The 22,906-nt window shown below is 43.6% G+C and overlaps 1 protein-coding gene across 1 annotated transcript in view; it reads left to right on the top strand.

Annotated features, from left to right (window-relative positions):
- The window catches only part of CD226 (CD226 molecule), a 93,663-nt gene that overhangs the window by 13,053 nt on the left and 57,704 nt on the right, over positions 1 to 22,906 (top strand). Inside the window, exon 3 of the mRNA XM_082259320.1 lies at positions 18,228 to 18,578. Coding sequence (XP_082115446.1) covers positions 18,228 to 18,578 — 351 coding nt within the window. The remainder of the gene's footprint in view (positions 1 to 18,227; positions 18,579 to 22,906) is intronic.

Raw genomic sequence — 22,906 nt, forward strand, 5'->3', positions numbered from 1 at the left:
TAGAGGGAGCCTGTCCCAGGTCTGTCCTCCACCTTAAACTTTTAGGAACAAAAGTGTTTATATATAGTTACAATTGATAACAAAGTCCTGCCTGAGTTATTTATGACAAACATTGCTGTCCAGCCCCTTTATAAACAAAGATTTACCTAGGATTTTTCTATATGGAGGGTCCAGAATAGAGCATCTAAGAAAAGATAACCTCTAGCACATGGCAGGTGACCGACAACCTTGAATGTGTATGTTTTTCCCAGTGAGGTTGTGTAGATGGGGATTTGCCCTTTCACTCCACTCAGGTGTCAGATTACACTCAGCTTTCTGCTCTTTGCCATGTATGTTTGACATCAGATCCCCTCCCCCTTCCTCCTAGAAGCTGAGAAATAACATCTGATCTGTGAACTTTGAAAAGCTGTAGAAAAGAAAGGGCTGCAGATACAAGTACAGCTTGTGCAGGAGGATTTAATTAATCGCTGTGTATCAACTGAGGTTAGTCATGTCAGTGGGCTTGTGGAAAGGTTTATTATTACTTTAAAAAAACCTCCCAACAAAAACGTATTATGCATTTTAAAGTGGGGCACTAGATCAGGGCTAGTGGTGTTTATCAATAGTTGAAATTCTTTTTAACCATGCTGGTGGACATATTGGTGTGGGCTGCTAAAAAAAAACAAAAAACAAAAAAAACGCATTACTGACCTAATTATGAAAATGCTAGTTCCTTGGCTGTAATGCTGACTTTCTGACAATATTGTAAATCACTTACTCACAAGTCAAGGAGAGTCAGAAGTCCTTGCCTGTGTGTTTGAGAAAGGACAGTTATGCAAAGAACTAAAGAATAAAATCTAGCATGACCAGAAATTAACATTTTTTATTTATTTTTTTTGAAGAAGAAATGGTCTGAAATGGAAGCCTTCTTGTTACTCTTATGATGGGTCTTCATTAAAGGAGAAGTTCACCTTTGGGAACTTGTAACTTGTTCCCAGTGCTGCAGTTGACGCCTCTGCCCCCATGGAAGAAGTATGGGGAGAAGTTCTCTGTACTAGCTGCCACTATTTGAAAGCAGCGCGGCTGTGCAGGACTCCCCCCCACACACGGCATGCCCCGACTTCCTTATTAGCTTGTAGTTCTCAAACAACTTCCACAGCAATGTGGATAACTGTGGTAGTTCATTGAGTCTTCCTGTCGGAGAGTATCGGCTTCCCCATACGGGATGTATAGGTAAGCCGATACACTGACAGTGTGCTGGAGACCTGCATGGCACCAGCGATCTACTGATTATTGGTGCAATGCTTTCCAGGCTCCTACAACATAAATATTAAATGCACATTTTTGTATCTGCACAAAAAGGTGCATTTATTTTTTTTATCTTATCACCAGCTCCCATAAATTTGAATGCAGCAGTTCTAGATAGTCCAGTAAATGTAATGTATTTGGCTCTTGGCACCCTCTTATTATATGCCAATACTACCCAGCCATTCTTCACCCTCTTGAGTTGTTTGTTGATGTTGTTAAAATATTATTTGGCTCAGACTGCCCAACACAACTGACTTAGAGTTGCTCACCTTAAAGTGGTACTTAAATGTATCTGAGCATTTTTTATATTCAGAAGCAACCTCGCCCATTCTTATCGCCATGCTTTGTTTTGTTGAGAAATCACTTTAAAAAACACCTACCTAGCATTTCTAGCCACAGACATCTTTAGAAGGTGCAAATGGTTCATGTAGCCTTAAATTTTTGGAATCCAGCTGCCCTTAGGCCGGGCATACAGACAGGAGAATGTGCTTAGCTGTGAACCCAGACCCCTCCATGAAGATAAAGACAAACAGAAGCGCCTCTAAGTGTAGACTTTATGCAACAGGTTTAATGAATAAAATTATGCACTCACGTTAGTAAGCATATATTTATGCCCATAAAACAAGGTTCCAGTGTGGAGAAGTGCAGTGGCGTACCTAGAGCATTTGGCACCCGGGGCGGATCCTATATCTGGCACCCCCCCCCCCCCCCGACTTTAAAATGTAAAAACACCCACAAAAAAATGTAATGTTTTCAAGAATATTTTTTGCACAAATTTCACAGCCCCCCATCACAGTGCCCCTTGCGGTCTGCCCTCCGTCTCTCTAATCACAGTTCCCCCTTTTGCACTCTCTGCCTCCCCTGCACAGTCCTACCTTCAGCATAGATAGATAGCTAATATTAGCAATGTGTTTAAGTTTGAGTAAGAGATTGTAGACTTGCTAGAGGAGATATTCAGAGACTACAGACATGATACAGGAGATGGTCAGAGACTACAGACATGATACAGTAGATGGTCAGAGACTGCAGACGTGATACAGTAGATGGTCAGAGACTGCAGACGTGATACAGAAGATGGCCAGAGACTGCAGACGTGATACAGGAGATGCTCAGAGACTGCAGACATGATACAGGAGATGGTCAGAGACTGAGGACATGATACAGTAGATGATCAGAGATTGAAGACATGATACAGTAGATGGTCAGAGACTACAGACATGGTACAGGAGATGGTCAGAGACTGCAGACATGATACAGGAGATGGTCAGAGACTACAGACATGATACAGGAGATGGTCAGAGACTGAGGACATGATACAGTAGATGGTCAGAGACTGCAGACGTGATACAGGAGATGGTCAAAGACTGCAGACGTGATACAGAAGATGGCCAGAGACTGCAGACATGATACAGGAGATGCTCAGAGACTGCAGACATGATACAGGAGATGGTCAGAGACTGAGGACATGATACAGTAGATGATCAGAGATTGAAGACATGATACAGTAGATGGTCAGAGACTACAGACATGATACAGGAGATGGTCAGAGACTGCAGACATGATACAGGAGATGGTCAGAGACTGCGGACATGATACAGGAGATGGTCAGAGACTGAGGACATGATACAGGAGATGGTCAGAGACTGCAGACGTGATACAGGAGATGGTCAGAGACTGCAGACGTGATACAGTAGATGGTCAGAGACTGCAGACGTGATACAGGAGATGGTCAGAGACTACAGGCATGATACAGGAGATGGTCAGAGACTGAGGACATGATACAAGAGATGGTCAGAGACTGCAGACATAATACAGTAGATGATCAGAGACGGAGGACGTGATACAGGAGATGGTCAGAGACTGCAGACATGATACAGGAGATGCTCAGAGACTGAGGACATGATAGAAGATAGAAGAGCACTAGGGGGGCCGGAGAGCACAGACGAAGCAGAGAGCACTGGAGGTGCTGAAGGGCACGGTGGGGGGGGGGGGCTGGAGAGAAATAAGAGGGGGTTTGGAAAGCATTGTAGGGGGGTTGGAAGGTGCAGGGGGTGGATTGCACTGGGGGGGGGGACAGGGAGCACTTGGGGGGCGATCAGGGAAAATCAGGGGGGTGGAGAGCACTGGGGGGGACAGGGAGCACTTAGGGGGGTGGGCAAGGAAAATCGGGGGGTGGAGAGCACTGGGGGGGACAGGGAGTGCATGGGGAGCAAGCAGGGAAAATCAGGGGGGTGGAGAGCACTGGGGGGGGGACAGGGAGCACTTGGGGGGGTGGGCAGGGAAAATCAGGGGGGTGGAGAGCACTGGGGGGGAAAGGGAGAACTTGGGGGGCGGGCAGGGAAAACCAGGGGGGTGGAGAGCACTGGGGGGGGGACAGAGAGTACTTGGGGGGAGGGAGAAAGCACTGTGGGGAGCTGAAGAGCATGGGGGGGCTAAAGAACAGGGGGGGTCTAGTGCACTGGGGGTGGGGCTAAAAGCACTGAGGGAGGGATTAGGAGCACTGGAGGAGGTTAAGAACTTTGGGGGGCCAGCAAAAGAAGTTGTATAGGAGGGGCCGGGGGATGGGGCAGCTGCATATAGATGAATTGATCTTTCCCTATTCTTCCTGCAAGAGGGAGAGGAGGAGAATCGGTTATTCAGCAGGAAGCTGCAGGAAGAATAGAGAAAGATGAATTCCTCTATATGCAGCAGCCCCATCCCCCTATCCAGCACACACTTTTGCAATGGGCACTCACCTTCTTCCCGCCGAGGCTCCGCCCCTTCTTCCCGCCGAGACTCCGCCCCCTTATTCCAGCCGCGGCTCCGCCCCATTATTCCCGCCACGGCTCCGCCCCCTTATTCCCGCTGCGGCTCCACACGGACTGAAGGAGCTGCCACTGCAGCTGCCTTCACACTGCGGGATCTGTCTGAACACACCCGCTGACCCCCCCCAGTGAGTGGCACCCGGGGCGGGCCGCCCCCCCGCCCCCCCCATTGGTACGCCACTGGAGAAGTGTACATCATCCGGTCATGGACATCCGTCCTGCTGGAGCCGAAATCCTTTCGACGTGGCCGGCTTGTACGGCAAGGTTAGAACCAGGAAGTAGGCTCTGTGTATTTGCTTGACAGCGAGGCTTGGTGGATAGTCGAACCTGGATGATGTAATCTGCATGCGACGCGTTTCCGAGCATGCTTGCTGCGTCGCATGCAGATGACATCATCCAGGTTCGACTATCCACCAAGCCTCGCTGTCAAGCAAATAATGGACGGATGTCCATGACCGGATGGTGTACACTTCTCCACACTGGAACCTTGTTTTATGGGCATGAATATATGCTTACTAACGTGAGTGCATAATTTTATTCATTAAACCTGTTGCATAAAGTCTACACTTAGAGGCGCCTCTGTTTGTCTTTGTTTTAGCCCTGTGGAACCCCTGGCTTTGGTTTCTGGATGGCTGCCCTACATGGTGGACTTTTCTCCCCCTGTGCCATTAATGACTTTTAACTCTATGGACTTTTGGTTCGATATGTGATCAAGCGCCTGTTAACATTGTGTATTTCTGTTCCCTCCATGAAGATTCCTGGGATGCATAACACGAATTTGGCCTAGGCCAGAAACCAGGAAGCAGCTGAGAAATAATATAATGCTTTCCTATCTAATTACAAAGGGTAGCAGCATAAACATTAAAAATAGTTCATGTTGATTGAAAGAGTAAAGTTTCACTTTAAAGTCAAGCGGACTGGGTGCTGAAAGGTGTGAACCAACGACTGTCCATTTGAGAGTGCAATTAAGAGCAGGAAAAATATTCGTAAAATAGACCATGCAGGCAAATTATGTAACAGTAAGAACTGGCCGCACAGTTGAAAGAATTATTACCAATAGGTTAGTACTCGAGTCAATGGATTGATTCCCCGCAAAGCCACAAAGTCACAGTATAATATATAATGCTCAGAGAGGCTTGACATAGGTAGCCTGTATGCATTCCCGCACTTAACAATACATTTTAAGGAGATCACTTGCAAAGCAACCTTTGTGTATTGTGTTCATTTCCACTTAGCGGACAGAAGATTTAATGCACAACTTATTACTTTTTCCTTCTTGACACTAATAGTTCTCAAACCGCCGTGCTGATGGTTATGGAAATAAAAAAAAAAAAAGAGAAATTCAATTTTTTTCTTTTACCTCCTTTACTGTTACTAAATAAATTCACAGTATCTCCAGCCTCTGTAAGTGGAATTAATTCCACAGAGTTTGATGAAAGGCAAAGAATTACAATTTTAAATTAACAGACGAAAAAATAAATAAATAAAAATATTCTTTCAGCAAAAGTTAGCAGTAAAAGCCGCAGTGTTTTAGCCCCTTTTCTTCAACATGTCATAATAAGTGTAATATCTGACACGAGCTGTACATCATGCTGCAGTAAAACAAAGATTTTATAGGCACTGTTGTTCTTTTTTTCCCCTTCTACAAAATACATTTTAGGATAATGTCATTTTGAAAACAATAATTGGATGCATTTCCAGAAGGAAATTGAATTTATAAGGCACACCATCAACAATGATTAAAATGGTTAGGTGTAAATTGCAGATGCTGTACAATTACCCAAAACAAAAGGGATTGTTTTAATTATAAAAAACAAAAAAATACATTGGAATGTTAACCTTCTGAGCATCTAGAATAAACTGATAAATGAATGCCTTTGGCACATCGTTAATTAAACATGGCTTTTCTGGAAAATATTCTAGCGGGTATATTAGTTACAGCTGTAAAGTTGGCATATGTGGGCTGATTAAGACTCTTAACCAAGGCTTTTCCCATCAGAAGTGAGCTAAGATGTCACCTTTTCTAATATGACATTGTGGTAGCTGAAACAATGTACAGATGCATCAAGATTTTTATTAAGAAATCTAGAACATAAACAAGATTATATAATGTGTGAAGTAAATTACTATTTACTTTGATGTGTTCCAATATCTTCTCGGACCTGTATCAGTGTGAAGTAAAATATAAAATAGTCATTACATATTTTGCAGAATGTTTTAACGGCAGCCCCTATCGTACGGCACAGAGTAAAAGTGCACACCTACTGAGAAAATTTAGCTCAGGTACTGCACAACTGCTGTTACCAATAGTTCAGGTCTTGCTGCAGTTAAAATAACAAAGTTAAACCTCAACAAAATGGCAGCTGTCTGCACACAGACACAACTCCCTGTTGTATGAGTGTGAATGGAATGGATGAAAGATGGTTTCAGCTCCTCTTCTCCTCAGTAGGATTACAGATGGAGAACAGAAGCAGAAGCCATCTTTCACCCATTCCATTCACACTTAAGCAAAATTTATTTGGTGTCTGTGTACCGACGGCTGCCATTTTGTTGAAGTCTACTGGAGCCTGACATTCAGATCCTGTCTGTCTTGCACCAGTCTATCCACATGCTGATCTGACTGATAAAGGTTTGTGGGGCAATTTAGCGGTATTGTGTAGTCAAATAACTACCTCATAATTCACACAAAAATTCATATAATCATAAATGAATAATAAAGAAACAACTGTGTGAAGTGCACAGTGCTAAAAAACATAAATATGTGAAGTCCTCTCCAGCCCTAGTGGGAGGGCGAAATGCGTTGACGCATTTCTGGTGCGGCAGAACCAGCTGACGTCACTTCCTGGTCCCGTGGAACGCACACGCAAGCATTCCCAGAAGTCATTGTGTATTACGGCGTATATCCTAGTCTTTTTTCCTCTACATGTAATATGATTTCATCTTGTCTGTAAGTAGTTTTTACATTATAATAAAACTCCTTTACCTACTGGCTTCATGATGTGGTCCACTCCTTTCGCTTGAGTCCAACAGTGTCCGCTGCTGACCCGAATTGGATCAAGAGGATAAGGCGGTTCTGGTGGTGACTGTGGTCCTTTGTTATCGTTCAAATTTCACATCTGGTTTGACCCCAATTAGGGGTCCACCATATCTGGTGAGTGCGGCTCTTGGAGGGATCTAAGGCACCTTGCACGGATTTTTTTGTACCCCAGCACTTTGGTGTCATCAGCACTTCAGCACCTTAATACTCTTGTTTATTTATTTGCACAAATTTTGGACTTTATTTAGTTACATTCATATATTGATTAATTATAAGCATTTGTGCACCTTTTTTTCACTGGAGAGGACTTCACATATTTATGTTTTTTAGCACTGTGCACTTCACATAGTTGTTTCTTTATTATTCATTTATGATTATATGAATTTTTGTATGAATTATGAGGTAGTTATTTTTGCAAGCGCTGTGTTTTTCTTGACTACACTTTATATCCGGTATTTTTTGCTTGGTGAGCAGCTGCTGCAATATTTCACTTTTTATTTTAGTACACTTAGCGTGGGTTTAATTAATATATTTACACAATTTAGCTGTATTATTTTCATTGTTTTGGGCAACAAAGTTGAAGGATAAGTTTATCTTTGGGAACATGGTAATGTTCCATCGGTTTTCAGGGTGAAACATATAACATGTTCCCACTCCTGTAGCCACTGCCCACTTCGATGCCTGTAGTGACAGCAAGCGCGGGATCTTTCCCACCTGCTCTTTGTCACTATTCTTTTTCAAAATGCATCCATGCAGTGCTGCCCCCCCCCCCCCCGGCCGCATCATTCATTCAAAGAGTTCTGTAAATGGGAAACTACAAGTACTGACCACCTTTGCAGCTGTCGGCCTGTAGTTCTCCATAAACTAACGTGGCGTTGTTAAGCACTCTAGGTAATACATTGTCTCTTCCTTTTAGTGTGTATCTGCCTGCCGGTACGAGTTAGGAGCAGGCATAAACTGGCACATCTACAGGAGTCCTACATGACACCCGTGATCTGCTGATCGTGGGTGCAATGCTTTCCAGGCTCCTAGTAAAAAATCATATAAATACACATTTTTTTTAACCTGCAAAAAGATGTGCATTTATTATTATTTTTAAAAAGGTGAACTTATCCTTTAACCACTTGCCTACTGGGCACGTTCACGCCCTTCCTGCCCAGGCCAATTTTCAGTTTTCAGCACTGTCGCAATTGAATAAAAATTACACAGTCATGTAACACTGTACCCAAATAAAATAATATTATTTTGTTTCATACAAATAGAGCTTTCTTTTGGTGGTATTTAATCACCAGTGGGGGTTTTTATTTTGTACTTAACAAATGAAAAAAGACGACAATTTTGGAAAAAAAAATATTTTTATAGTTTGTTATAAAATTACAGAGGTAATTTTTCTCCTTCACTGATGTGCGCTGATGAGGTGGCATTGATGGGCACTTTTAGGTGGCACTGATGGGCTCTGATAGGTGGCACTGATATGATCCATAGACCCAGATGTATTCTGAAAGAAGGTCCTATAATTCAGATAAGAGTGGAAAGTGGGAGCTGATGTTGACTACATACCTCTGAGATCCTGAATCTTATCACATGTGATTTTTGCTGTTCTAATTCTAGACAACTTCATCTGGTGAGTGTTTGTTTTTTCTGGCATTGATGGAAGTCGCACTGGGTGTTTGTCACACTGAGGGAGAAAGATCACTTGAAATACATCACCTGATATTTCTTCATGAGTGTTTATTTGAACTATTTCTTATTTCATGTGTTGATTATTTGAATATACAGTATTCTCACAAGCATATTCTTCACAAGCATAACAGCATAACACTTTGTGTTCTGAGTTTCCTTTGATATTTTTTTTTAATGCTGCAATTTTTTTCTGTTTCACTGCCACAAGTGTTTGTATATCTTCACCTATTGCTAGCAGCTATATATGCCATTAGGCGCTGAAATTAATTTTTCTATATTGCACTGATAGGCACTAGGGATGGGCAAACGGTTCGGCTCAAGCATGAGTTCGAGCTGAGCATTGGCTGTTCGCCCGTTTGACAAGCACCCGCATTATCGGGACGTTCGACCAATTGTTGGGCCTGCCGAATGACCACAATGCACTGCGCCGCCCTGATTGGCTGAAGCAGTAAAAGCGTTGACCAATGAGGGCACCGAGCACTGCCAGAGCCATGATTCGAGAAAGTAATGATGGCTATCAAATCATGGCACATTGCTCTTAGTCCCACCCCACATTATAAGTATTCTTTAATAGCGTCCATTTGTAGTGTGATATCGGCGTGGAAAGAGATAGGGCTCAGAGCTCTGTTCAGTGCTACTAGAGAGATAGTAGAGATAGTGTGCCATTCGGATTCTGTCGTCAGTGTAGAATATCAGTTTAGTGTAAATCTAGTGATAGTTCAGTCAGTGTGAGTGTAGTGACCATTTATTTTTACTTTAGTGTCACTTTAGTGTGAATCTAGTGATAGTTTTGTCAGTGTGGGTGTAGCAAACATTCATTTTTACTTTAGTGTTACTTTAGTGTGAATCTAGTGATAGTTTAGTCAGTGTGCTTGCAGTGACCATTTATTTTTACTTTAGTGTCAGTTTATGTTGTCAGGGCAGGTTTACTGCATCATAGTTCACTGCTGTCACGGGGTAACGTGGCAGAGCCTGACGTAAGAGGAGTGGCTTACCGGGTAACTGGCGTGGCACAGGTTCACCAGAGGCGCGGAGTCTAAGTGTAAGCCGGTCTTCACCAGGGCCCCAGAAGGTGGGGATGGATTTGGCTGCTTGCTAACACCAGGTCGCGGCCCCCCGGATTCCCTGGGAGAGCCAGGAACAGATCCAGGACCAATAGCCGGTAGCAGGTAAACAGATCAGGACGAGACAGGAGGATAGTCAGGACAAGCCAAGATCAGGGCGGGCAGCAGGTAATCAGAATCCAAAGACAAGCCGGGTCAGGTAAACAGGAACAGCAGATATAACAGGCACAGGATACAGGAGAGCTGAAGACAACACAGCAAAGTGCAGTGCTGCTGGGCTGTTTAAATAAGGCAGCCTGTTTGCCAATTACAGCAATTAGTCTGCTCTAGGTTAACCCTTTAGGAGACTCATGACAGCACATCAGTGTGCTCAGGAAGCATTCCTAACAGCGCCTGCGCAGGGTATTGAGTCTCTGACATTGCCCCCCCCCTTAAGGGCAACCTCCGGGTGCCCAAAAGGTTCCTTTTGTGGGGATGGTTGCGGAAGAAATTCCGGATTAAGTCCTGGGCATGGAAATTCTGTACCGGTTCCCAGGAATTTTCTTCGGGGCCGTAGCCCCTCCACTTAACCAGGTATTGTAGCTGGTTCCTCCGCCTTCTGCAGTCTAGGATGGCCTCCACCTCAAATTCTTCGTCCCCGTTGATGGTGACAGGAGCAGGTGGTTCTGAACTTCTACCAGGAAAGGAGTCAGGTACTGCAGGTTTCAAGAGTGAAACATGGAAGACTGGATGGATCTTGAGGGAATCGGGAAGCGTCAATTCGTAAGATACCTCATTTAATTTTCTCCTCACAGGGAATGGGCCAATAAACTTGGGTGCCAGTTTTTTGGAAGGGCATGCCAATCGGAGATTGGTGGTGGCTAACCATACCAGGTTGCCGGGCTGGAGAACCAAGTCACCTCTCCTTCTTTTGTCAAAGAACTCTTTATTGGAGGTCTGAGCCTTGGTCATGGCATCCTGTAAGATTTTGTTGTTCTCCTTAAGGAACTCCAAGATATCCCGGACTGCTGGCACTGTAGATTCAGGAATAAAGCAGGGCAAGAAAGATGGGTGAAACCCGTAGTTGGCATAGAATGGGGACTGACCTGTAGCCGAGTGTTTGGCGTTATTGTATGCGAACTCTGCTGATGGAAGTAGCGAGACCCAGTTATCTTGAACAAAGGTGGTGAAGCATCGGATATATTGCTCGAGGGTCTGGTTGGTCCTCTCAGTCTGCCCGTTAGTCTGGGGATGGTATGCGGAGGACATTGACAGCTTGATTTTCAGTGAATCACATAACGCTCTCCAGAAGCGAGAAGTAAATTGGACACCTCTATCCGACACAATGTTCATTGGGACCCCGTGAAGTCTTACAATTTCTCTGATGAAGACCTGTGCCGTCTCAAGCGCGGAGGGTGTACCTCTTAGTGGTAAGAAGTGAGCCATTTTCGACAGACGGTCTACTACCACGAAGATTGCAGAATAACCGTCTGATGGAGGAAGTTCCACAATGAAATCCATGGCAATCATCTTCCATGGTCTGTCAGGGACTGGTAGTGGTTTGAGCAGGCCCCATGCCTTATTTCGGGTTGCCTTACTTCGTGTGCAAACAGTACAGGAGGAAACATATTGTTTACAACACTTCTCCAAGTCGGGCCACCAGAACGTGCGCTGCACAAGATCCAGGGTCTTATGGATCCCGAAGTGACCAGCCATCGGGTGGTCATGACACAGTCCTAGGATGGACACACGAGCACTTTCTGGAACGAAAATTTGATCCCCTCTCCATAGCAGTCCATTTCTGGGTACCAGTATAGTTCCAGCAGGATGGGGAGCATTTACTGTGGCTTGTCTCAGAGCGGTAAGAAGGTCAGACTGTAATAGCAGAAAGTTACCTTGGGTTAAGATGGTGTCAGGTACAATGGTTTCTTTAGAACTGTCGTACATTCGAGAGAGAGCATCGGGTTTCGTATTCTTGGAACCCGGTCGGTACGTTATATGGAACGTAAATCTGGAAAAAAAAAGTGCCCACCTTGCTTGGCGAGGTCTCAGGCGTTTGGCCGTCCTCAAATACTCCAGGTTCTTATGATCCGTGTAGATGAGTATGGGATGTGCCGCCCCTTCCAATAGATACCTCCACTCCTCCAGGGCGGTCTTGATGGCAAGGAGCTCCCGATCCCCTACATCATAGTTCCTCTCCGCAGGAGAAAGCTTACGGGAGAAGAAAGCTACCGGATGAATCAGGTCCTTGAGACCTTGACGCTGGGAGATGACTGCTCCTACTGCGATTTCCGAGGCGTCAACTTCAAGGATGTAAGGCAGGGCGGGATCCGGGTGGCTGAGGATAGGAGCAGAAGTAAACAGCTCCTTCAGGGCTGTAAATGCGACTTGCGCCTCGGGAGACCAGTGGAAGCGGGTACCTTGTTTGGTGAGCAGGGTAATAGGGGCGATGATGGAAGAGAACCCCTTGATAAATTTCCTGTAGAAATTTGCGAATCCTATGAAACGCTGAATCCCCTTTTTATCCACCGGTGCGGGCCAATCCAGGATGGCGGAGACCTTCTGAGGGTCCATTTTGACCCCTTCAGAGGAGATTATTAACCCGAGGAATTGGATACTCTGCTGTTCAAATTCGCATTTCTCGGGTTTTGCGTAGAGCCTGTGTAGCCGGAGTCGGTGGAGTACCTTTTTAACGTGTTCTCGGTGCTGGGCCAGGGAGGAAGAGAAGACCAAGATATCGTCCAGGTAGACAATAACAAAGATGTCCAGATAGTCTCTGAAGATGTCGTTGACAAAGTGCTGGAAGGTGGCCGGGGCATTGCAGAGCCCGAAAGGCATCACCAAATATTCATAATGCCCGAATCGGGTGCGGAATGCTGTCTTCCATTCATCCCCCTCCCTAATACGGACCAAATTGTAGGCTCCCCGTAGGTCCAGTTTGGTGAATACAGAGGCGGTTCTTAGTCTCTGGAAAAGTTCAGGAATCAAGGGTAGGGGGTACCGGTTTTTGACCGTAATTTTATTTAACTCACGGTAGTCCACACATGGCCGAAGTGAATGGTCTTTTTTCTCCACAAAAAAGATCCCAGCTCCTGCCGGAGAAGTAGAGGGTCGGATGAATCCCTTCTCTAGATTCTCCGTCACATAGTCTTTAAGGGTACCCAATTCTCGTTCCGATAAAGGAAAGATACGTCCGAAAGGGATCTCGGCCCCCGGAAGCAATTCAATTGGACAATCATAGGGGCGGTGGGGGGGTAAGGTCTCAGCCCCCTGTTTACTGAAGACATCCAAGTATTCGTGATAAGATACTGGGACAGAGGAACGTATCTCCTTATCAGCGTCCATACAGAGTAGGGTGCTAGGAGCACTATGGCGTACTGGCAGGCAATGATTCTGGCAGTAAGGGGACTGGAACTTGACGTCTCCAGAAGTCCAATTAATCTGCGGGTTGTGCGCCTGCAACCAGGGTAACCCCAGAATAACGGGAAACAAGGGAGAAGAGATGGCATCCAGGCATAACAACTCCTTGTGCCCTTCGAGAGTGGCCACAGGCAATGGAGGGGTTTCTTGGGTAACTGGCCCAGACTTGATGTGGGACCCATCTGCTAGGAAGATGGAGAGTCCCTGCGACTTGGGTCGAAGTGGGATGCGTTGATGGGCAGCAAAGGTAAGATCAATGAAGCAGCTGCATGCCCCGGAATCAATAATAGCGGTGACCGGGATCGGGCCTTCTGGGAGCTGAAATGAGATAGAGAGAGCCAGGTGAGTGGTATTGTTGACAGAGACTGGATAACTTGAGGGGGATATAGAAAGACGCTTACGCATCTTTGCTGGGCCTCTCCGCAGTACAGGCACAGGTTGTTCTGACATCGTCGTGAGCGTTCTTCTGTTGATAAGGAAGGACGCATAAGCCCAAGTTGCATCGGCTCCGACGTATCCGATTCAGAAATAAGCGGAGCAGTGTTGCGGGTCTGCTGCGTGGACCTCTCTGCTCTACGTTCACGGAGCCGGCGGTCTATCTGTATGGCCAGGGTGATTAATGCCTCCAAGGTCTCGGGTATACCCACTCGGGCCAGTTCATCTTTCAAGTTTTCTGAAAGACCCAGGCGGAACTGATGTCGCAAGGCTGCGTCGTTCCAGTGAGTGTCCGTACTCCAATGCCTGAAGTCAGTGACGTAATCCTCTACGGCTCTACGGCCCTGTTGAAGAGAAGTAAGCGCGGTTTCTGCGGTAGCAGTGCGCTGCGGGTCTTCGTATAACTGCGCCATTGCGTTAAAGAAAGTCGTCATGGAGTCCAGCTGGTCATTGCGCTCTTCAAGCAGGCGGTGAGCCCAGGACTGAGGTTCACCTTGAAGCAGGGATATGATGAACCCCACTTTGGTTGCTTCCAAGGAGAAGGTTCGGGGTTGCAGGGAGAAGTACAGCTCGCAGGCATTGCGGAAGGCTCTAAACTTGCTCCGATCCCCAGAAAACCTTTCCGGCGTAGGGACCCTTGGCTCAGGAGGCAGCATCACCACGGTCGGACCGGAGGGAGCCATGGAAGCAGCAGAAACTGTAGGGTCCGTGGAGGGGGTCAGGGACTGAACACGCCCCTCCAGCTGGGTATAGCCCTCTTGCAGGGACTTAACGGCTTGGGTAAGGGCCGCAAGGTGCTGGCAGATGTCATCCATAGGAGAGGCTCCTCTAGCAGGCTCAGTCTTGGCTGTGTTGTACTGTCACGGGGTAACGTGGCAGAGCCTGACGTAAGAGGAGTGGCTTACCGGGTAACTGGCGTGGCACAGGTTCACCAGAGGCGCGGAGTCTAAGTGTAAGCCGGTCTTCACCAGGGCCCCAGAAGGTGGGGATGGATTTGGCTGCTTGCTAACACCAGGTCGCGGCCCCCCGGATTCCCTGGGAGAGCCAGGAACAGATCCAGGACCAATAGCCGGTAGCAGGTAAACAGATCAGGACGAGACAGGAGGATAGTCAGGACAAGCCAAGATCAGGGCGGGCAGCAGGTAATCAGAATCCAAAGACAAGCCGGGTCAGGTAAACAGGAACAGCAGATATAACAGGCACAGGATACAGGAGAGCTGAAGACAACACAGCAAAGTGCAGTGCTGCTGGGCTGTTTAAATAAGGCAGCCTGTTTGCCAATTACAGCAATTAGTCTGCTCTAGGTTAACCCTTTAGGAGACTCATGACAGCACATCAGTGTGCTCAGGAAGCATTCCTAACAGCGCCTGCGCAGGGTATTGAGTCTCTGACAACTGCACTATTAACGCAGTATATTTCAATGCGTTACTGCACGTTTAACACAGTATATTTCTGTGCTTTAGTGCACGTTTATTGCAGTAATTTCAGTGTGTTAGTGCACATTTAACACAGTATATTTCTGTGCGTTGCTGCACATTTAACGCAGTATATTTCTTTCGTTGATGCACATTTAACGCAGTATATTTCTGTGCATTAGCGCAATTTTACTGCAATATATTGTAGTGTGTCGGTGGAGTGTGTTTGTGTAGTGATTGCTCGGGTTAAAGTGCACCAAACCCCACTTTCCATTGATTAAAGTGCATCCACGTACACATTTCCACATCTTTATTACATTTTGTTAAAAAGCCCGCCCCCCATCATGTCTGGGAGGCCAACAAGGAGAGGCAGATGTCCCATGGTACTTTGAGGGGGCCAGCAGCGTATATGTGTCCACAGGCAAAGGTGGACGTTGTCAGTCCTCAGGCAGGGCACCATTTCCTCTGTTTGATGATGTTCCCCGTGCTATCCAGCCACAGAATGCAGAGGAGGTGGTGGACTGGCTTACTAAACCATCCTTATCCTCATCCTCCGTCACCCAAGCAGAGACTAGGGCAAAGTCCACTGCAGCTGCCAGAGTGGCTAAATCTGCTTCCTTGTCCACAGCTATTCCAGCCATAGCCCCAGCATCAGGCATTGAGGAGTGAGCTGAGTTATTTGAACACAGCATCATCCACTTGCTCCGTGACGATGCACAGCTGTTACTTGATCCAGATCTTGGTTTTGAGGTTGAGGAAGGTGGATACATGAGCCTACAGAAATGGAAGAAAAATGGTACACAAATTGGCAGTCATGTTCCCCAGCTGCAGCTTATTGAAAAGTTGTCTGAAGTGGTAATGAAGATGGAGGAGATGATGAGGTTACTGACGTAACTTGGGTGCTGGATATAAGGGAGGGTGAGGCACCACCCCAATGATGCAGCCATCATGGAAGAGTAGAGAGCAGCCACCCTATTCCATCACATTGTGGAGGCAATGGCATTTAACCTTCGACCACTCAGCCCATTGGCAAGAGCACCCGAAAGCCACACAAAAGGGACGCAAATCCTCCTTACTCAACTCAGTCAACCCCCGCTATACCTCATAACCTCTGGGATGATGGTGTAGCGCAAGTTGTTACAGGTCCTTGCAGCACATCTGCGAGTAGCAAAGCACCAGCTGTTGGGTATACCTGGCAAGTTTCTCTGTCCCATCTGCTGCACAAAAGAAAAAAAAATACAGTCATTGCCACCCACATGCCCAGCGTCTAAATGCAAGCTTGTCAAAGCTGCTGGCTTTACAACATCCGCCTTTCTGTCTGGTGTATTCTGCCCCTTCTGTGAATTTTTATAATGTTCTGTACCACAATGGCAGGTTCCCAGTCGCTATTTATTTTCCATTTACGCTCTGTGCCATCACATGGAAGACAATGTTGTGGCATCGTTGTGCAAGGCAGTCACCTGCAAAGTCCACGTTACTGCTGACACGTGGTCCAGCAAGCATGGTCAGGGACACTATATTTAGTTCACAGCACACTAGGTAACTCTGCTTGCAGTTCGTAAGGATACAGGACAGGGCTCAGTGCTGCAGCTTGTTGTGCCATCACATCTCCATACAGCTAGTGCCTCCTTAAGGGCAGCAGCCTTGACACCTTTTCATGAATAGTATTTGCTCAGTCTAACAGATTGAATGATAGGAGTTAGTCAACCTGGAAAACTGAGAACATCTTGTGTAAAAAGGGTAGTGCTGAGGGGGGAAACACTTTACAGTGAAGCTGGTTTTTAATTTTGTAGCCTGCCTGGGGGCCCATTTAATATTTTATTTAAATTTCCCTGCAATAGAAATTGGGTTTTGAATGAGAACTATACACATTGTTGGTTAATTTTATGAAAGTTATACAATTTTGTTATTTTACAGTATATGTGTATCTGTTTAAGAAACAAGCATTTAATACATAATAAAAGATTTCCAGAGCACTGTCAGTTAGCTAAAGAGACAGCATAGCAGCATTTTAAAGCAATACTAAACCCATAAGCAAACAATAATTATATTGCCTCTTACCAATTCTTAGATGCGATGGCTCTATTCATTTTCTGTTTTGGGCTCCCTTTACTTTATTTTCATTCAATGATCCAGCCAGTAAGTCTGTTATTTTTCAACAAAACAAGCTCTCCTGCAAATGTATAATTTAGAATGTTGAGGCAAACCCTTTTCGACTGGCAGGGGCACTTGCAATGATCAGTTTTTATTTATTTTCTTAAAACCTTCATCCCAGAAAAGAGAAAAAAAACTGCTGCTGTAACTGCTCGTGTAGCTGAAGTTGGAGCTAGAGTTTGGCTCCAATGTGTTAGTGTACCTAAATCTGCTAGTACATATAATGCCTGCCCTCCCCCCAGACTAACAATGCTACTGTCCAGAGGTGTCTCTGCTGCTCCTTTATCCTGAGTCAGGGGTCTCTAATACAAGGGGTGTGTTTACTAGCTCGATCACCAGGTGAAAACAAATGGAGAAAAAAAAAGAAAACCAATGCAGCCACCACATCTAAGGATTGTTAAGCTGCAATATATTACATTTTTGGTTTTGGGTTTATTACCGCTTTAAGGATTTGATTAATACATAAAGAAAATATGTCCAAGACTACTATACATTCCCTTTAGTTGATGTCTAAAAACCTGTTTTATTGCTTATAGTGTTATATTCTAAAGCAGGGAAGAATGTATTGGCAGAGTAGGTACTACACCAGTATAAAAGTTAGAAAAAAGTGAGACTCTATCTACCAAATAACTAGTTATAAGTATGTGCAATGCAAGGAGGACTGTATTTTGTGTTTTCTATATTTTACAGTTTTAGGATCAGCTACTAATTTGGTTTTACACTGCTCTGGGGGTTTACTTATAAGTTTAAATATCTATAAACATTCATTTTGTCAGTGAACCTATTTATCATAGTTGGCTAGCTACTTCAAAGTTCTAATTGTTAAAAATTGTTGTGGAAGTGACCAAAACTGTTGAAACGCAAAAAAAATGAATGACACACACTCTAAAACTGTTTACTGTTAAATATATTGTTGACTATAATAATTTGTTTCCCTATTCTTTTACAGATGGTTTTGGTGAAATAATTCCATCAAATAAGGAGACTTTTTCAGAGAATTCAAGTATTATTTTGACCTTCCAGTATACTTTAAAAGGCAATGTGATTAACGTGACCTTAGAAAAATGTACAGATGGGAAGGTGGACACCATTGCATACTGTGAACTGAAAATACATGGAAGAAAACAGCTGACTTATGGTTTTGATTACTCTAAGCACAGTCTTGTGAACTGTTCTGACCTTCATAGTGTCACCCTCAGCATCCAGCAAGCTTCCAGAAAAGATGAAGGCTTCTACAGATGTTACTTTCATACAGAGGAGCTGAATCAAGCTGTTGTAGTACATATGCACTTAAAACAAGGTAAGAAAAACAGTAAGAACAATTTTTAACTCATGCTGTGCTTCCCTTGTGTAGTTGTTACCATCCTAAAAAGAATTTCCTAAACTCTTTGCAGCAGAGCTTGTGCTTCTAAGCTTTTACCATTTAATACTTGCTCAGTGGGCCATCTGTATATCTGTACATATCAATCATGTGGCACAGGAAGCCCAATGAACATTGTGTTAAAGTTACCCATCCATTTTTGTAGTGAGACTTCTCTTGATATATATTTGGATATTGTCTGGGCAGAAGGATAGATAGAAGTTCATCTTTGCTGCACCCGAAGAATAAAAGTTATTGTAAAATGTAAGTAAATCCCATTAAAATTGTTGACTTTCAAAACAAAATGTGGACAAGCAAATATTAAACACAAAATACACTAGAATGGGATGCTATAGGTGCCTTAGAATATACATATTACCCCTCCACAAGGAGGGGTGGATGGAACCAGTACAGAAGACAACCTGGATACAGGGGGGGAGACTGAGGGGGAAACTATTGGAAAAAACCTCAGACACCCCAAGGACAGGAGAGACCACTGCCACCATGGCACCAACAAGAGGCCCCACACTGTCAACAGTGGGAAGCCCCCCGAAGGCAACCACCAGGGTTACGCAGAGACGCCTCAGAGGATGGAGAGGGGGGAGGAAGAACAAAAAGAAAGAGAGATCAATAGGGCAGGGAATGTTTAATATGAGCGATGAAGTGTTTACCACCAATGAACTAAAAATTTAAGGATAGTGGTTTGAGGAATCACTCCACTTTTAATCCCAAAAAATCCTCAAACCAGGATATAAGGTTGCCTAAAACTAAGGTAGGTGGCAGGAAGGATAATATACAAAAAGGCTTAAAAGCCTTGGAAAAAAGGAAAAACATAGTGATTAGAATAGCCGACAAGGGAGGGGGGATTGTAGTCCTAAATAAAGAAGATTATAAGAAAGAACTAAATAGACTGGTAGGGGACACCCACACATACACAAAACTATCGGGGAACACTACTAATAAATTGAAGGCTTTGCTACAGAGATTGGTCAGGAAGAAAAAGGAATATTGACTAAAAAAGAGGTGAGGTACCTTATTCCTGAGGCACCTAAACTGCCTGTTATATACCAACTCCCTAAAATTCATAAAAATAGTGTACATTCTCCAGGCAGACCTATAATAAGTTGAATTGATTCCTTATTTTCACGGATAGGAGAGTATACTGATTGCTTCCTACAACCTATTGTAAAGGAATACCCCTCATATTTAAGGGATAGCAAACACTTGATGAATATATTGAAAGACACCCCCATCAGAGATTATACACTGTTAGTAATAATTGATGTTGAGTTCCTTTATAGTAGCCTTGGACAGAAAGATGTCCTGGATACTTCCCGAAGAGCACTTGATCTTGGGTCTGATTCAAAACATGAACAAAAGGAGTTTCTGGTAGCAGCATTAGACATCGCTATGTTCAACAACTACTTCTGGCATGAGGGTTCTTATTTTAACCAGATTAGGGGTGTTGCCATGGGTGCAAAATATGCACCAAGTGTGGCAAACCTTCTGATGAGCCAATGGTAAGAACAAGCTATATTAAAAAGACATGTCCCGGAGATTGAGCTCTACAAACACTTCATTGATGACATCGTCATTATGTGGAACGGTTCTGTGGATAAGTTAGAAACATTTCTTGTGGATCTAAACATTAATAAGTATGGACTAAGTTTCACTGGAAGTTGGGATCTGCATCAAATCAGTTTCTTGGATTTAGTACCTATGAAGGAAAATGGGCAAATTGTCACAAAATCATTTTTTAAAGAGACTGATAGGAACAGCTATATTCCTACCACTAGCTGCCATCATCCTAAATGGCTTGGGGTATCCCTAAGGGTCCACTAATGTGAATTCAACATAACTGTGATAACATGGAAGATTACATCCAGCAATCTAATGTATTGATTAGTAGGTTTAGAGAGAAAGGCTACCATGACAAGATGTTGCTACCAATTTAGGCTAGTGTTATGAACATGGTTAGAAAAGGTCTACTAGAGGATAATCCTAAGTGTAAGCAAAATAGGGAAAACCTAGCTTTCTTGACCAATTTTAATTTGGATTACAAACCTTTTGAAAACATTGTCAAAAAACATTGGTCCTTGCTGTTAGGAGATAAGACGCTATCTGGCATTCTCCCCAGACAACCGAAATTTGTTTATAAGAAAGCACCGAGCCTACGGAACAAACTAGCACCTAACATCAATGATCCACCAAAAAAAGAATACAACCTTTCTAGACAGCATGGGCTTCTATCACTGTAAGAGGTGTAAAGCATGTAGGACAACTAAAATTGAGAAAAGGAAAATAGATAGAATTACGACTTAGTATGGGGAGAGAATATAGAACAACAAATTTATTACCTGCGATTCCAATTAATTTTCCGATTTAATTATGTGCCCGTGTGGGTTGCAATACATGGGGAAAACAACAAGAAAATTAGCTACCAGAATTAATGAACATTTGAATAATATAAAAAAAAAAGGTTGCCAAAACATAGTCTCTCCAACCAATGTCCAAGACTTTATCATAATAGGGATACTAGTTTAGCAACCTTGTGTTATATTGACAGGATTAAACCTCATTGGAGAGAAGGTAACATGAAACAGAGAATATAAAAAATAAAAAAAATGGATTAAATTTAAATTGTGTACTTTGAGTTCGGTAGAAATAAATGTGGATATTGACTTAAATTGCTACTTTTATTACAATTATTAAATGTAAAGGTGCTTTAAACTGTCTCAATACTGTAGATCCCCTTTTATATTTTTATATTCCTTTATTCTAATTTTATTTTAGTTTTACATTATTTTTACATTTTTATCATTATTTATTTATTACACTCCTGATATATTTACCTTGGCTGTATTCTATAACGTCCCCGCTAGATGGGGTTAAATGTTTAATAGGTGTGTTACCCTCTGTCACCTCTAGAGGGGGTGGTATGCATATACTCTTGTTTCTTATGGGTCATTAAATAAGTAATTTCTAGTTGAAGATTTCCAAATATTATAAGCTGTATAATATAGTTTTTATATATATATATTTTACTATCAGCATAAGCGGATAAGTGGTTTTAATTATGCTTGAAATGGATTGAAACGGATTGGATATCCTAATATGGCGGTGATATAAATAGGAGAAAGCGACTTGTCTGGTCATGTGATCTTTGATGACATCAGACATTGCTGACAAAACACTTTGGGTGGGATCTACGTGACATGTCACTTCTGCCATCTTGGAACGCAGGTGGAACACATACTGACATCCCTGCTATGATTACAACCTTACGTTGATCTGCAACATCCGTAAGTGTTTTTAAATAGTGCTTGGCCAATAAATGCTTTAATACTACACCATGAAGGGTCTCCTGTATTTTCCCTAACTGTATATGGTACACCACTTTGGAGATACCTCCTGACTGGATTGGAGTGCAACTGTGGAACACCTATTTCCATGAAAGGATTTCCTCCCACATTCTAAAATACCTGTGTCTGGTGAGTAGGGAGTTTATCTGATGGTGGTGGAAGATAGCATAGCTCACCTTTGTTGTGCGGAGTCACTTGAGACGATCTCTGTATCACCTATCTCACTATTTTGAGCACTTGGTGGTCATGTATGGACATTCCTACTGTTGTTAGCATATTTTAAGTTGATTTTTCTTATGTTGAAATTTTGTAAAGGGAGCGTGGTTATTAATTTTTTTTCTTTTCACTAGTCCTCAGGCTTGTTATGCCTTACAACCAGCCACTTTAAATATATATTTTGTCACATATTTGTAGTAATTTTCGACTAACCATATGAATTTTTTGTACACATTGTGTGATGATTGACACTAATACACTGTTGGGTTTGAACTAGTGTAATCCAGAGTGCCAAGGTAGAGGGTATTTACTCTATTTTTAATATTATTATATATTATGGTCTCATACTTAAGTACAGTGCCTTGCGAAAGTATTCGGCCCCCTTGAACTTTGCGACCTTTTGCCACATTTCAGGCTTCAAACATAAAGATATAAAACTGTAATTTTTTGTGAAGAATCAACAACAAGTGGGACACAATCATGAAGTGGAAGAAAATGTATTGGATATTTCAAACTTTGTTAACAAATAAAAAACTGAAAAATTGGGCGTGCAAAATTATTCAGCCCCTTTACTTTCAGTGCAGCAAACTCTCTCCAGAAGTTCAGTGAGGATCTCTGAATAATCCAGTGTTGACCTAAATGACTAATGATGATAAATAGAATCCACCTGTGTGTAATCAAGTCTCCGTA

The sequence above is a fragment of the Pelophylax lessonae genome, assembly GCF_965119305.1.
Source record: "Pelophylax lessonae genome assembly, chromosome: 5".
NCBI classification, from domain to species: Eukaryota; Metazoa; Chordata; class Amphibia; order Anura; family Ranidae; genus Pelophylax; species Pelophylax lessonae.